The sequence below is a fragment of the Rhinopithecus roxellana genome, chromosome 5 (genome assembly GCF_007565055.1).
Source record: "Rhinopithecus roxellana isolate Shanxi Qingling chromosome 5, ASM756505v1, whole genome shotgun sequence".
NCBI lineage: Eukaryota > Metazoa > Chordata > Mammalia > Primates > Cercopithecidae > Rhinopithecus > Rhinopithecus roxellana.
In genome coordinates, this window is record NC_044553.1 from 44403630 (window position 1) to 44421419 (window position 17790).

The 17790-nt window shown below is 38.4% G+C and overlaps 1 protein-coding gene across 6 annotated transcripts in view; it reads left to right on the forward strand.

The window, feature by feature from the left end:
- Nucleotides 1–17790, forward strand: part of TCF12 (transcription factor 12) — a 379427-nt gene that overhangs the window by 249073 nt on the left and 112564 nt on the right. For all 6 annotated transcript variants that reach the window (XM_030930025.1, XM_030930026.1, XM_010374267.2 and 3 more), the window contains one exon: nt 4292–4356. In XM_030930025.1, the coding sequence (XP_030785885.1) occupies nt 4292–4356 (65 nt within the window). The remainder of the gene's footprint in view (nt 1–4291; nt 4357–17790) is intronic.

Genomic DNA, 17790 nt, shown 5'->3' on the forward strand with positions numbered 1-17790 from the left:
ACCTGTATTAGACTATCCCAGAAAATTCTTTGTAATAATTTTTTCATAGGTACTTCAAGGAAAATTAGATATGTGTTACATTACTAGTAGTTCTTAAACTGTTTTCAGCTGAAGTTGACCGGTTAAAATTGTCTGTATACTTCATTTATGTATTTTTATGTTTAAAAATTGCCAAAGATTTTTGATGTCAGATGCCTGAGATAAAACAAAGATAATGTATATGATTAATTTTAATTCATGAAAATAGTTCTTGTGAAAAGTAATTTTGAAAGAATTAAAAATGAATGCCTCCTAAGTCTTAGACTGAGTATGCATTGTTATATTTCAAGGATACTCAAATTTATAAGTCCTTAAGAAAATAACTAGTTTATAATAAATGAAAGTTGAAATAAAAATGTATTTACATTTCAAATTCTTATTTGAATAGATTAAGTATCATTTTGAAAACAAGCTATCAAGTTTCATTTCAGAAGAAACTTTTACTTTGTAACATCTTCAGCTTATGTTAAATTAGTTTTTGTTCTCTCTGAATTCAATGTCCTTTATGAAAGGATAAGAAATTTTAGGAATGTTAATAAGCACAGGAAAGTAAGTTTGAAACTTTAGGTTTTTTAAAATGATCTATTATATCGGTAGCCTCCACACAGATAATTAAGATTGTGTTTAAAAGCTGTACATTATTAAAAACAGAGCTAATATTCACCTCTAACCTTGTTCCTTTTTCCACCTCAACTTTTTTTTTTAAGAGTTCTTACTAGGACATTTGAGTCAAAATACAATACATTATTAACTCATGATTGAGTGTGGTGGCTCATGCCTGTAATCCCAGCACTTTGGGAGGCCGAGGTGGGCAGATCACAAGGTCAGGAGTTCGAGACCAGCCTGGCCAACATAGTGAAACCCCATCTCGACTAAAAATACAAAAATTAGTCAAGTGTGGTGGCACACACCTGTAGTCCCAGCTGCTTGGGAGGCCGAGGCAAGAGAATCGCTGGAACCCAGGAGGCAGAGGATGCAGTGAGCCGAGACCATGCCATTGCACTCCAGCCTGGGTGACAGAGTGAGACTCCCTCTCAAAAAAAATCAATCAATAAAAAATGTAGTTCACTAATTTAAAAAACTCTACACATGAATAGGATGTTCAAAATTGTTTATTGATATGATACATAATTATTTTTTAAAAGCCTTAGAAATGGACCAGTATCGTTTTCATTAAAGTATGCATGTCATGCTGACTGATTGATGTAGAAGTTTTACAATTCTAAATCTGACATCTATTAACCCTTTAGATAGGCAAAATAATCCTTGTAATAATAATGCCAGGCCTCTGTGGTAACACATAACTGTAACGTCAGCACTTTGGAAGGCTGAGGTAGGAGGATTTTTTGAGCCCAGGAGTTTGAGACCAGCCTAGGCCATACTGTGAGATCCTGTCTCTACTAAAAATGAAATTTTAAAAAATTAGGCGTGGTGGCAAACGCCTATAGTCCCAGCTACTTGGGAGGCTGAGGTGGGAGGATTGCTTGAGCCCAGGAGTTGGAGGCTGCAGTGAGCTGTAATTATGTAACTATGCTCTAGCCTGTGCAACAGAGCGAGACCTTGTCTCAAAATAAATAAATGAATTAATTAAGTAAAACTAGTTATTACAAAATAAAACCATTACAGGATTGTACACTTGGAATTCTGACACACACAGCCTTTCCTGCATCTAATCAGAATGGATCAGAAATCCTCTTGGAACAAGAAGATGGCAGAGACTGAAGGGAAATGCCAACTTAGAATGACTGGCATAGAAGGAATTATTGAAACTGAGGGAAGACAGTTGTGTTCTTCTTTGGCAGCCCCGGTTTCTAAATAAATAGGGAATTTCAGAGAACAACTTCATTCTGTGCTTTGCAAAAATCAGAAGATTGTGGGGAGGGGTCTGGTGGAGAGGGCATGACTTAGAGAGACCTTGAGGCTGCTGCTTCAATCCAGCATGTCAAAGCACCATGTTTGGGGGCGTTAGTTACTGAACCTCAAAAATGCTGCATTGCAAATTCGCTTAGTATATTGAATACATGAGTGAGTACCCTACTGTTAACGCTGTGAAGACTTAACATCCATTCTCCCTCAAGAACTGGCCCATACTATTCCTGATACTTGGCCATGAAAGTTTTGAACTGTGGTTATATTAGTTCATTCTCACGCTGCTAATAAAGACATAACCCAAGACTGTGTAATTTATAAAGGAAAGAGGTTTAATTGACTCACAGTTCAGCATGACTGGGGAGACCTCAGGAAACTTAAAATCATGGCAGAAGGGGAAGCACAAACATCCTTCTTCACATGGCAGCAGCAAGAAGTGCCAAGTCAAAGGGGAAAAGCCCCTTATAAAACCATCAGATCATGTGAGAACTCACTATCACAAGAACAGCAGCATAGGGGTAACCGCCTCCATGATTCAGTTACCTCCCACCTGGTCCCTCCCACTACATGTCGGGATTATGGGACCTACAATTCAAGGCGAGATTTGGGTGAGGACACAGCCAAACCGTATCAGTGGGTATAGTCACAATAAGAATTCTTTTTTTTTTTTTTTTTTTTTTTTTTGAGATGAGTCTCACTCTGTCACCCAGGCTGGAATGCAATGGCACAATCTTGACTGCCCACAACCTCCATCACCTGGGTTCAAATGATTCTCTTGCCTCAGCCTCTCGAGTGGCTGGGATTACAGGTGCATGCCACCACACCTGGCTAGTTTTTGTAGTTTTGGTAGAGATGGGGTTTCACCATTTTGGCCAGGCTGGTCTTGAACTCCTGACCTCAGGTTATCTGCCTGCCTCGGGCAGGTTATCTCCCAAAGTGCTGAGATTGCAGGCGTGAGCCACTGCCCCCCGCCACAGCAAGAATTCTTACATGTCTCTGGGAAGAATATAAATGGGCATGGTGACTTCTGAGAATAGTAAGGTAATCAGTGCCTGTAAAGCTGAAAGTTAGCATCCTTTAATCTACCAGTTTCCCTTATTTGTGTCTATCCTGAAGGAGAGAGTGTGTGTGTGTGTGTGTGTGTTTTTACAAGACGTGCAAGGATATTTGTTTCAATACTGCTCATGACAAACAAATATAAAAACTATCTTTCGGTAGGGGAATATATAAACTGGTTTTATTTGTATAATGGAACATTGTATAGCAGTAAAGATGCCCAAACTAGGGATCTGTTATCAACACATAGCTCAAAACATGATATATGGAAATGCAGGTTTCAAGATAAATAGCATGTAATTCCATCTGTTAAATGTATTAAATGCAAACAGTAATGTATATTGTTCGAGAGTATGAATATATATTTAAGAGTACAAAACATACATGGTAAATATGCACATCAATATTATGATAATGGTTATCCAGAGGTGTGGTTTGAGCTATGTCTATACTGTATTAATTTTTTTTTTATTTTTTTTTTTATTTTTTGAGGCAAAGTCTTGTTCTGTCGCCCAGGCTAGAGTGCAGTGATGTGATCTTGGCTCACTGCAACCTCCGCCTCCTGGGTTCAAGCAATTCTTCTGCCTCAGCCTCCTGAGTTGCTAGGACTACAGGCGCGTGCCACCATGCCTGGCTAATTTTTTGTATTTTTAGTAGAGACAGGGTTTCACCGTGTTAGCCAGGATGGTTTTATCTCCTGACCTCATGATCCGCCCGCCTTCGCCTCCCAAACTGCTGAGATTACAGGTGTGAGCCACCGTGCCCGGCCCAATACTGTATTAATTTTTGAGAGAGAAAGAAGAAGGTTCAATCTGACGCAAACATGGGAAAACATTCTAACTAGTGGGTACATGGACCATATTGTTGGCTGTATAAATGTCTTTTTCATTCTTTTAAATGTGTTTTAAAATACTATGCATTGAAAATAAAGTATTTACATGTTACTTTATGTAGCTCAAGTGATCCTCCCACCTCATCCTCCTGAGTAGCTGGGAATACAGGCATGTATCAGCATGCTAATTTTTTATTTTTTGTAGAGACAGGCTTCACTATTGCCGACGCTAGTCTTGAGCTAGTGGACTAAAGCAGTCCTCCCACCTCAGCCTCCCAAAGTACTGAGATTACAGACATGAGTCACTACATCCTCCCCAGAATCTGACTCAGACTGACCGAAATGATAGCAAGTTTTTACAAATTACTGGATTGTATCCTCTTATTTCTAATTTGTTCTATTTTTAAACTGCAATATAATTACCATGAATAGTCTAGAATTTTGATTGTCAATAAATGAGGGGTTTTATATAAAGTTAATTTCTTTGTTTTGTAGGAAAAACATCAGAGAGAGGCTCATTTTCCCTGTACAGCAGAGATACTGGATTACCAGGCTGTCAAGTAAGTTTAATGATTAAAAAAAGCAATGAGATGGTTTTTAAACACATAAAGACTCTATTAATAGATGAGATAGAAATTATCCAATTTACTTCACTACTGTTTGTTTAATTTGTAACTAAATGTTGTTTTTTTTGCTCTCTCCGCTTAAAATTGTTTCAGTTCCCCAGTTTACCAGGCTGTCTTTATCATCAAAGATTTTCATAACCCACCTCCATTTTAACTGGAAACAAAGTAGCAGTTATCTTTCTACCCCTTTCCAAAATACCTGTCATTTCTGAGAAATTTTTTTGCGTATTTTCTCACAGAAAACATAATTGCTGGTACATAAAAAATACATGATTGATCTGCATAGCTTGAATATCCTGTAATGTCAAACTGATCATTAATATTGAAGTATTTTGTTTTCAGTCCTGCATCTACCGATTTTTAGGCTTCACACCCTCCCCGACTTGGAATTTTTGTTTCAACTGTCTACCTTCTCTAGCATTTTGTGCTTCTGCTAATGGGCATCTTCTCTGCCTTTTTCCTCATATCTTTTTTTTTTTTTTTGAGACAGAGTCTTGCTCTGTCGCCCAGGCTGGAGTGCAGTGGCCGGATCTCAGCTCACTGCAAGCTCCGCCTCCCGGGTTCACGCCATTCTCCTGCCTCAGCCTCCTGAGTAGCTGGGACTACAGGCGCCCGCCACCACGCCCGGCTAGTTTTTTGTATTTTTTAGTAGAGACGGGGTTTCACCGTGTTAGCCAGGATGGTCTCGATCTCCTGACCTCGTGATCCGCCCGTCTCGGCCTCCCAAAGTGCTGGGATTACAGGCTTGAGCCACCGCGCCCGGCCTTTCCTCATATCTTTAGACTGAGAATCCTGAACACACAATTCACCTGCAGATTTCCATCAGAATCAAGCCAAAAAGAATAGAAAGGAAAGGCAGAACATATTAAATTTGTTTTCTGCCATATGCATGCTTTACATGAGGGCCCACCCTAATTTCAGGCATGGGCATGTGAGCCAGTTTTAACTGCTGTGCTAATAGTACTCCATTTAATACATATTTCATAATTGTGCCTCTAAGAGAATTTTACATAACATCCTGTTTTGTGATATGCCTTCCCGTTATAAAATAATGTATTGTAGTAGGCTGGCCACAGTGGCTCACGCCTGTAATCCCAGTACTTTTGGGAGACTGGGGTGGGAGAATCCCTAGAGCTCAAGAGTTGGAGACCAACCTGGGCAACATAGTGAGACCTTGTCTCTACTTAAAATGTAAAAATCAGCCAGGTGTAGTGGTGCATGCCTGTAGTCACAGCTGCTTGGGAGGCTGAGGCAGGAGGATCACTTGAGCCCAGGAGTTGAAGGCTGCAGTGACCCATGATTGTGCCACTGTACTCCATCCAGAGTGACAGTGAGACTCTGTCTGAAAGAGAGAGAGAGAGAGAGAAAGGGAGGAAGGGAGGGAGGGAGGGAAGGAAGGAAGAGAAAGAAGGGAGAAGGAAAGGAAGGGAGAGAGAGAGAGAAAATCAATATATTGTAAAAATTAAGGATCATCTATTCCCATGTCCTTAATGGCAAATAGGCATGGTCTGAATAAGTGATTTGTTAAGTATCATAGAGTTGGGGGTAGTAACGGGACCAACACTCAGATTTCTTGGCTTCAGACCAAGCAGTCTTACTCTATTTTCATCCAAGTGATTTTTTAAAGTTTTAGTGTTACTAATGATTGCTTTATTTTCCATTTATGGTTAGCTTTATTTTATCCTAGTCATTTAAAATATATATAGATTAGCATTGTGTCATAGCCAGTGTTTTGCTTTACCAGCTCTTACTAGCTCACAAGAGCCAAATCTGTTAAACTTTTAGGAATTTAGCAAGCATGGTTGACATCACACTGGTATCTTAAAATTGATTATTATGAGCTAGGCACTGTGGTGCATACCTGTAGTCCCAGCTACTTGGAAAGCCAAAGCAGAAGGATCACTTAAGCCCAGTAGTACAGTTCCAGCCTGGGCAATGTAGCAAGACTGCATCTCTAAAAATAAAAATAAAAACAAAAAAATGGTCATCAAGGAAGTGTTTACACTGTGGAAATCCAAAAATGTTACAATTCAGGGCTTCCATTTTCTTAAACAGTTGTTAAACATTTACCAGCATACCGATCATGCCTAGTTAAAAATTGCAGAGAACCAAAGAATGTAAGTGCTTATTCAGATCACAGTAAAAAATAGAAAAGCAGCAGTTGAACATCTAGCCTCCATTAAGGTACCTTTCTGACCTCTTTCAAAGGTAACAATACTTTAAGGCCAACTAAGATATACGATTTATTCTGTATAGTTTTAGCAATATCCATTGATGAAAATCAAAATACCCTCTTTTTTGGTCCATATCAGATGTGGATTGGTGATTGTAATATTTCTGCAATTCATAGTTGATATCAGAACTCATTCTTTTTTAAGATACAAGTTACTGTTTGAATTTCATAGTCTGAATTTTAGTTCATAAATGACTTAAACTGGAGGCTGTGGATCTAATTTCTGATCTTGGCTATTAGTACTCATTGTGTGAGTTTTGTAGGCCACCTAACCATCACTCTTCTGAATCTCTTCAGAGTACAACAAAATTTTAAAAATCAAGTTGCGGCTGGGCGCAGTGACTCACACCTGTAATCCCAGCACTTTGGGAGGCCATGACAGGCGGATCACATAAGGTCAGGAGTTCGAGACCAGCTTGGCCAGCATGGCGAAACCCTGTCTCTACTAAGCATACAAAAATTAGCGGGGAATGGTGGCATTCCTGTAATCCCAGCTACTTGGGAAGCCGAGGCAGGAGAATTGCTGGAACCCAGGAGGCGGAGGTTGCAGTGAGCTGAGATTGCACCATTGCACTCCAGTCTGGGCAACAGAGGAAGATTCTGTCTCAAAAATAAACAAATAAATAACCAAACTAAGTTATATCATTTGGACAATGAATGATTGATAAAAGTAACTACAAAGAATCGTGTAGGTTTAAGCTTATAAGCTCTGCAGACTGCCTCTGTGACATATCATTAAGTTAACTTGTCTGCCACCCTGCTTCAGGGCCTTGAAAGTCTTTTCATCTTCATCTTAAATATAAGACAGCAGCTTAGTTAGGCAGTGTTGAATCTTACATGTATTCTCATAGTATAAGAATACCTTATAACCATAACAAATTTGTTTACTTATCAGATGTATGAAAGTGCTCTTCTCAGTTCCTGATCATACAGTAGAAGGTCAGTAAATGTCAGTTGAGGGGGGTAAGACAAAACGTTTAGAGTCAAGAGACCTAGGTTCAAGTCCCATCTCTGCACTGATTTCTATCTGAAAGATAGGATTAGCTGTTTCTGCTTCCACCTACTTAGTAGATCTCTGAAGGCTAAACTGTATGGGCTAATGAAAACATTTCAAAAAATAAATACATAATTCTAAAGTTCTCAATTCATGTAACCCACATAACAAAAGATATTTTGGATCTTTAATATTATTTTTAAGATACCTAAATGTTTGAGAGCCACTGGTCAAATGTTAACGTTACTGCTAAACTTGAGAGGGGAAGAAAACACTATTGTAAGCTTTTTGAGACCACAGCTACATCTAAAATCATAGTCCATGCTTATATTAATGTTTTTATTATGTTCAAATGTTTTCACTTAACATTTTTATACCCTCTTGGCAAAGATATTGCTGTTTAGTTAGAGTCAGCAGTAAGTTCTATTAATGTAATTGTCCAGTTTTGCAAAGGGGAATCGTAACAGTTTTTACCAAGGATTAATGTGCGTTTGTACCAGATTTAATTCTCATATCAAATGACATTTATTTTAAATCTAAATGTGTAGCACTCTAATAACATTTGCTACCATTTGCTGAGCACTAACTGAACTAGCCATTGAACTAAACATAATCACATTTAATTCTTTTAACAACAACTCATTTTGCAGAGTAGTAAACAGAGGTTCTTGTAAGGTATTATGCTTAAGGTTACATATCTAGCAAGTGGGAAACCTAAACTCATGCTTGAGTGTTTTGGCTATATGACTATACTTCAGCATAGGAATCCCTCAGATTTCAACTCTGTGCCTTTATTACCTTCCTTCATTTTAATTTGTTTGAGAAGGAGATAGGGATTTTTTTTTTTTTTTTTTTTTTTTTTTTTTTTTTTTTTTTTGAGACAGGGTTTCACTCTGTCACCCAGGCTGGAGTACAGTGGCGCTCACAAGACCTCCTGGGCTCAAGGGATATAAGGTTTAGTCAAGAGACCTAGGTTCAAGTCTCATCTCTGCATTGATTTCTTCATCTGAAAGATAAGATAAGCAGTTTCTGCTTCCACTTGGGTAGTAGGTCTCTGAAGGTTAAAGTGTATGGGCTTGTGAAAACATTTCAAAAAATAAATACATAATATTAAATTTCTAAATTCATGTGGCCCACATAACAAAAGGTAATTTGGGTCTTCATATACCTCCCTGAGTAGCTGGGACTACAAGCATGCACCCGCCATGCCCTGCTAATTTTTCTGTATTTTCTTTCTTAGAGATGGGGTCTCACTATGTTGCCCACGCTGGTCTCAAATTCCTAGGCTCAAGTAATTTTCCTGCCTCATCCTGACAAAGTGCTGTGATTACGGACAAGAGCCACCACTCCCAGAGGGAATTTAAATTTTTAACGAATGTCCAGGTGATTTTGATTCACATGGACTAGAGTTCGTGCTTTGAGAAACCCAACTCCTCTGTACATGCCAACTCCTCTGTATAAGCCAATAGGAGTTATCCTTAGAGGAAACTATATGATTGCTGTTTGACAAACAGTTTATAAATATTTTGGAGAGATCAGGAAGGCCTATGGAAAAGAGAAGAACAAGGCTACTAGAATGTTTGATACAAAATAACAATATTGCTATATACAAGATTTAAGGATATTCAAATGACAGAAAGATACCTTTTTTTTTTTTTTTTTTTTTTAAGAATTCGTAGAAGCAATTTGTGAGCCCCAGAGAGGAAGCCTAAAATTCAGCAGAGTGGAAAGATTATTCTGCAGCAAGGACAAACTATTCAAAGAAAAACATGTATTCCAAACAGTGTTTATTATAATGAGTCAGAGGAGGGACAAAAAATACACTTTAACGCTGCCATTTTGTGTTACCTATTCACAAGCGACAAAAGCAAATCCAAGGAAATACAAATAGTGACTCCAAAATGATACCCAAACACCACGTTGAAACCGTTTCTCTTCAACAGAATCCCCCAAGGGGCATTAACTCTGCTATTAATGTACATAAAATGCTGCTGACATACTGCAAAATTCAGACTAATTTAATAATGCCTGATGGGCCTTACTTCATGTTAAGATGATGTAATAATATGTTGCTAAATGAGTGTCCTCATATTACATTCACAGCAATCACATTAACTGATGAGCCATTATAAAGAAACTCATGTCACAGTATTACTGGAAACACTGATAGATCATTCTGCAATTAAATTTTTTTATTGATCAAACACAGAGCATAGAAGCTGGCGTCTTTATTAACAATAGATATATTACTTTAAAAACTACCAGTTAAGTGAAAAATCCTTTATCAGTATAGCAAAGTTTTTCATTTAGCTCTCTTAAGCACATATTTATTCAAGTAGTTTGATAAGTTTTTCTCTAAGTATTTAAATGTAGAAGATGGCAGGGTCTTGGTTTTTTTCAGAAAGTGTGAAGTTTCATCTGAGTTCAGGTATTACACCCTTGAGAAAATGACAACTTTAAAAACTGTACCTTACTTAACTCTTAGTTGTTTGGAAATAAGCTTATACCATTTGGTTTTTCCTTGTTCTTTTTTCCTGTTATACCCAGTATCATATACAGACATTTATAATAGTAAAATAATAAAAGAGTTGATACATCAGAAAGACAACAATGATAAATATGTATACACCTAATAAGAAAGCTTCAAAACAAATGCAGCAAAACAAAAATTGATAAAATTAAAGAGAAAGATAAACAAATTGACAATCATACTTGAAAAATTGAATACTTCTGTCTTAGCAGTTTGCAGAATAACTAGACAAAAAGTTTAGTATAAGATGTAGAACAAAATTAACTAGTTATCGACAACCTTGACCTAAATGATATGTATAGAACTCTGCATACAACAACTGAAGAACATAAATTCCTTTCAGGGGCACACATTACACTAACAGGCTGGAATCATATGCTGGTCCATAAAACTAGTGTCAGTAAATTGGAAAGGTTTGAAACCATACAAAGTATGTTCTTTGGACACAAAAGACTTAAATAAGAAGTCTGATCAGAACTCAGGGACACAAAGAGGGGAACTATAGACACTGGGGCCTCTTTGTAGGTGGAGGGTAGGAGGAGGGAGAGGATCAGAAAAAATAACTGTTGGGTGCTAGGCTTACTTCTTGGGTGATGAAATAACCTGTACAACAACCCCCCCACCCCAACACGAGTTTACCTATATAGTAAGCCTGAACATGTACCCCTGAATATAAAATAAAAGTTTAATAAAAAGCAAAGTTATATTAGATGTCAATAAGACTGGGTGTGGTGACTCATGCCTGTAACCCCAGCCCTTTGGAAGGCAGATTCAGGAGAATCACTTCAGCTCAGGAGTTCAAGACCAGACTGAGCAACATAGTTAGACTCTGTCTCTACTAAAATTAAAAAGAAAAAAAAAAAAAAAAAAGAAAACTAGTCAGGTGTGGTATCAGGAGGCTGAGGCAGGAGGATTGCTTGAGCCCAGGAGTTCAAGGCTGCAGTGAGCAGTTATTGCACTCCTGCACTCCAGCCTGGGCAACAGAGCAAGACTCTATCTCAAAAAGCAATGTCAGTAAGATATCTAGAAAAACACCAAATGTTCAGAAGTTAAGCAACATGTTTAAATGACCCATCATTTTAAAAAGAAACCACAGGAAATTCAGAAGGTATTTCTAACTGAATAATAATGAAAATATGATAACAAAACATGTTGGTGCGGTTAAACGAGTGCCTGGAAGGAAAATGTACCTTTGAATGCTTATATTAGAAAAGATGTGGCTGGGCGCGGTGGCTCAGGCCTGTAATCCCAGCACTTTGGGAGGCCGAGACAGGCGGATCACGAGGTCAGGAGATCGAGACCATCCTGGCTAACACGGTGAAACCCCGTCTCTACTAAAAAAAAATACAAAAAAAAAAATTAGCCGGGCGAGATGGCGGGCGCCTGTAGTCCCAGCTACTTGGGAGGCTGAGGCGAGAGAATGGCGTAAACCCGGGAGGCAGAGCTTGCAGTAAGCTGAGATCTGGCCACTGCACTCCAGCCTGGGCGACAGAGCGAGACTCCGTCTCAAAAAAAAAAAAAAAAAAAGATGTACAGTGAATGATCTAGGTTCTACCCTAAGAACTTAGCTAGAAAAAGAAGCACAAAGTAAACCCAAAATAAATAGAAAGAAGGAAATACTACAAGTAAGAGCAGAAATCAATGTAATAGAAAAAACTAACAAAATCAAAATTTGTCTATTTGAAATAAATCATAAGGTTAACTCCTAGCTAGATCAGTTAACGAGGAGAAGGGAACTAGAACACAAATTATCAGTACCAGGAATGACAGAGAGGTTACTGCTATGAATCATATATACGAGGTCAGGAGATCGAGACCATCCTGGCTAACACGGTGAAACCCCGTCTCTACTAAAAATACAAAAAACTAGCCGGGCGAGGTGGCGGGCGCCTGTAGTCCCAGCTACTCGGGTGGCTGAGGCAGGACAATGGCGTGAACCTGGGAGGCGGAGCTTGCAGTGAGCTGAGATCCGGCCACTGCACTCCAGCCTGGGTGACAAAGCGAGACTCCGTCTCAAAAAAAAAAAAAAAAAAAAAAAAAAAAAGAATATAATAAACATTATAACTTAATTCAGTAAATTTGACAACTTGGATTAGATAAATGAATTTCTTGGAAAATACTTACCAAAAGGAGACAAATTGAAACAAAATCTGAATAGATGTTTATCTTTTTTTTTTTTTTTGAGATGGAGTCTCGTTCTGTTGCCCAGGCTGGAGTGAAGTGGCGCTATCTCGGCTCACTACATCCTCTGCCTCCTGGGTTCAGGCCATTCTCCTGCCTCAGCCTCCCCAGTAGCTGGGACTATAGGTGCCTGCGACCACGCCCAGCTAATTTTTGTATTTTCACCATATTGGCCAGGCGGATCTCAAACTCCTGATCTTATGATCCCCCCGCCTCGGCCTCCCAAAGTTCTGGGATTACAGGCGTGAGCCACTGCACCCGGCCTGAATATCTGTTAATGAAAGTAAATTCATGTCAAAAACCTTCCCACAAAGAAAGCATAAGTGTCATATGGCTTCTTTCAAATGATTAATTCTTTCAAATGCTTAGGAAAAAAATAATACCAATCTTATACAAGTTAGTTTAGAAAACAGGAGGAGTGAACATTTCTCAGCTCTTTTTATCAGGTGAGCAACATCCTGGCAATACTCAAACAACACGTGCGGTTTGTATCAGAAGTGAAAGTTTGGTTTAAGATTTGAAAATCCATGTATTTAGTTCACCACATTATAACAGAATCAAGAAGAAAAACAATATGATCATTTCTATAGATACAGAAAAGGTGTTTGACAAAATTGAATACTCATGATAAAATCTCTCAGCAAGCTAATAGAAGGTAGCTTCCTCAATTTGATAAAAGACAAACATGGAAAAATATATGGCTAACAGCATACTTAGTGATAAAAGACTAAATGCTTTCCACCTAATGTCAGCATCAAGGTAAGAATTTTTGTTCTCTTTGGGAGGCCGAGATGGGCGGATTACGAGGTCAGGAGATCGAGACCATCTTGGCTAACACGGTGAAACCCCATCTCTACTAAAAATACAAAAAATTAGCCAGGCATGGTGGCGGGTGCCTGTAGTCCCAGCTACTCGGGAGGCTGAGGCAGGAGAATGGCATGAACCCGGGAGGCGGAGGTTGCAGTGAACCGAGATTGCGCCATTGCACTCCAGCCTGGGCAAAAGAGCTAGACTCTGTCTCAAAAAAAAAAAAAAAAAAAAAAAAAAAAGAATTTTTATTCTCACCATTTTATGTTTTGGCCAGTGTATGAAGACAAGAAAGAAGGTCATAGAAATTGGAAAGGAATAAGTTGAATTTGCTGATGACATGTTTGTGTACATAGGAAATCCTAAGGAATCATCAAGAAAACTTCTAAAAATAAATAGTACTTTTAGCTGTATCATAGGATACAAAGTGAATCTAAAAAATTAATTGTATTTCTGTACACTAGCAGTGAAAATTAGAAAATAAAATTAACAGAATAGTACTGCGTATAGTAGTATCCAAAGCATGAAATACTGAGGGAAAAATGTAACAGAAGATGGCAAAGCGTCAACAGTGAAAACATCTGTTGGAAGGCTTACTGTCACTTAGATGTTAGTTCTTCCTGAATTGGGTTATAGATTTCAAGGCCAGCCTGGGCAACATAGCAAGACCCTGTCTCTTTAGGGGAAGAAAACAAAACAAAAACTAAAGACTTCTGCTTATCAAAAGACATAGGTTAAAAAAAAAATACATCGGCAAGCCACAGTCCAGAAGTCCAGTATTTGCAAAACGTACGTTTAACAAAGGACTGATATCCAGGATATATAAAGCGTTCCAGGCTGAGGCAGGAGGATTGTTTGAGGCCAGGAGTTCAAATTGCCTGGGTAACTTAGCAAGATTCCTATCTCTACAAAAAAAAAAATTAAAAATTAACTGCAGGTGGTAATGTGCACCTGTAGTCCTAGTTACTCAGGAAGCTGATCACTCAAGTGATTGAGGGGGATCACTTGAGCCCAGGAGTTTGAGGTTACAATGAGCTATGATCATGCTGCTTCACTCCAGCCTGGGTGGCAGAGCAAGATCTTGTCTCTTAAAAAAAGAGGGATTTCTACAACTCTGTAAGGTTACCTAAGGCTTCTACAGTTTTTCTCTTCATGACAGGAAATTTAAGTACAGTGAATTAACAAGTTTCCAGTCCCTTCTAGACTTTTGTTCTATGGTAATGTCAAGGACAAGATCATTTCTGCTTTGTAACATGATTACACTGGCCTGCTGTTTCTCCAAGAGGATTAATTAAAACTAGTTGTTTTAAACTGCAATCTTGATCTTTATGTAACAACAAACCTAATAGTAGCCTCAGTCTTGGACAGAATTATTAGAAACATAATATTTAGAACAAGAAAGTTGGTACTATATTCTATTCTGAGCAAACGTGTTTCAGAACAGGCATACGTAAACCAACTCATTCAGAGAACTAAGAAGTTAGTTACTCAAGTAACATGAAGAGCATCTTTTAAGTTTTTGAAGCATAATTCAACTTTTCTGTAACTTTGAAGGTTAAAAAGTTGGACAATGGTTAGAAATTAAGCGTTCCAGATTTCAGCTTAATTTTAAAAAGAAATATTATCATGTGTTGAGCTGTTAATGGGGTAGAATATTAAACCTTGGTAGATAAATGACTTTCCTCTCACTGGATGTTTCCAAGCAGAGGGTACACATCCACTTTACTGGTATTTTATAATAGAGAGATTACAGTACCTGTTGTTCGATTGAAATAAAAGACCTTAAAAGGGGCATGGTGTTGCATGCCTGTATTCCCACTCCTCTGGAGGTGGAGGCAGGAGGATTGTTTGAGCCCAGGAGTTCAAGGTTACAATGAGCTATAATCACACCATTGCATTCCAGCCTAGGTGACAAAATGAAATCCTGTCTCTAAAGAAAAAGAAGTAGAAGACCTTAAAAATGTTCCTCAATTCCATGAACTCTCTAGTGACAAGTAAAAGGCTTTCCAAATGGTATTGATGATCCATCTGAGGTTGGTGACCAGAAATTGCTGTTGACACTAACCTATATGGTTGTGTATGTGCTTCAACTTTTATTCTAATACTACCCAGCAAACTACATGTGTAAGCACAGTCAGCAAATGGTTGAATCAATATAGTGATCAGGATTGCAGGCCAGTTAGATAGGTTAGCAATGATGATACTATGTAATAACTAGCATGTATCAGTCACTTGACCCTATAAGCATAATTTCATTTAGTCCCCACATACTCAAATGGTGGTATTGTTGCTGCTGTTGCATCAGTTATTATTATTCCTCCCATTTGATTGCTGAGGAACCTGAAGCCTCAAGAAGTTATATAATTTTCCCAAGATTTCATAACTGGTCAATATTAGAAGGATAGGAGAATTGATGTAGGGATAAGAGAATGGTTAAAGTAATAGACCAGGTTTCAAAGGAAGGAAATGAAGCCATGATTAAACTTTGTGACTGGAAAAAAGGTCAAGATATTGGTTGTTATGCAGTGAAAGAACACGTGCAGTAAGTAATAAGAGAATAATGGCTCTATAAGAACAGGAGGTTATGTCAAAGAGTTGAATATTGGACTTGCAGATTTCACAAGTCAAGTGATTTCCAGGGCTAACAATCTAGTCCTCCTTTGGGGAGTAGATTGGTGATTTAGGGAATTGTTGGAGTCATGAAGATTAAGAAAACATAAGATTAGCTCTTGGAATGATGTGAAAGCTATCCAGAGATGATTGACTTATAAGGTAGCATGTGAAAGGGACATACATGCACACTAGTCGGCACACAGTAGGCACTGAGAAAATGTTGTTTGAATCTGAACCGTGTAATCTAGGAAAGAGCGTATAAGTAAGGCTCACAAGCCATCAGCTGCCTGCGAAGTGATCTGCGTTTCCTGGGTTTTTTGGAACATAGTTGTTTTGTGGAAAGAAAGTCTAATCTTGGAGTATCAGGCAATAGACACTTTTTTTTTTTTTTTTTTTTTTTGAGATGGAGTCTCGCTCTTGTCGCCCAGGCTGAAGTGCAATGACATGATCTCAGCTCCCTGCAACCTCTGCCTCCCAGGTTTAAGCAATTCTGCCACAGCCTCCTGAGTAGCTGGGATTACAGGCTCCCCCCACCACACCCGGATAACTTTTTGTGTTTTCAGTAGAGACGGGGTTTCGCCATGTTGGCCAGGCTGCTCTCGAACTCCTGACCTCAGGTGATCCACCTGCCTCAGCCTCCCAAAGTGTTGGGATTACAGGCATGAGCCACCGTGCCCAGTCAGTAGACACTTGTAGTGTCCTATTTTTGTTAAAATGCCAGAGAGAGAGTGTTGGATTATGCAGGGCTTACTTGGCAGGGAAAAAGCTTCATTCATTCTTTTATTTTTATTTTATTTAGTTATTTATTTATTTTGTGAAACAGGGTCTCACTCTGTCACCCAGGGTGGAGTGCAGTGGCGTGATCACAGCTTGCTGCAGCTTCGACCTGCCAGGTTTGGGTAATTCACTTCAGCCTCCTGGGACTACAGGCATGTGCCACCACAGTCGGCTAATTTTTATATTTTTTAGGTAGAGACGGGGTTTTGCCATGTTTCCCAGGCTGCATTCATTGTTTCTTTGTTTCTGTTCTCTCCATGAAAATTGATGGTTATACTTTTGATGATACTTAGTGCTCTTTGGAAGCAGTTTCAGAAAGTCCATTTATTCTTTCATAAACTTATTTCAGGAGAAAAGAGCCTATTAAATAATGGGTAGAGATTTGATGCCATCTCAAAACAGAAAAAAGAGGTGACCACATACTGGCTATTACATGATAAAGGATTATTGTCAGTTTTGGAGCATGTAACAAGGGGTAGGAGATGGCAGAACAAATGAAGCAGGAACAACAGAATGTTGACAGCTAGCTGTCAAAGCTGGTTGACAGCTGTCAAAGCTGGGTGATACAATTAACATGAAGGTTAATTGTACTTTTTTTTCCCTACTTTTGTGTATATGAAATTTTCTAAACTAGAAAGTTTAATGTTTTGAAGATGTCCAGTGTGTAATTTTCAGTTTATGAAGTACTGCATGCCTAACTATATGCCTAATACTATATTGGGGTTTATTTACTCTTAATTATACTTACGAAAATGCAAGGGATTGAGAAGAGAGGATACTTAGTTGTTCCATGTTAAAGCTAGTATTAAAGAGAAGCTGACTTCAAAGTATTAGAACTCTTCTGAAAATAGTAGGACTACATAACACCATTTCCACAAATACCAAAGAGAAATAAGATTTCATCTCCTGTTCTTCTAATGTTAGTACCTCACACAGCTGGCTTTTTTGTATTCATTAAAGAAAAGCCGCAAAGGCATACTGGTAACACATAGGAAAACATTCAGTTAGCCCTTTTTAATAAGAGAGTAATAAATTCAGACATTCAGAAAAACTCACTTTGAAGTAGACATACTTAGAATATGCTCACTACTAACCTCATAAGACTCTGCTTTCAAAAAATCTCCTATAGCATTTTTGGAAGTTGAACTTTTTATGGAAGCCTATACATTCCTAAAGGAAAGTCATTTTTATTGCATATATGTAATTATTTAAATATTGGATATATTAAAATGA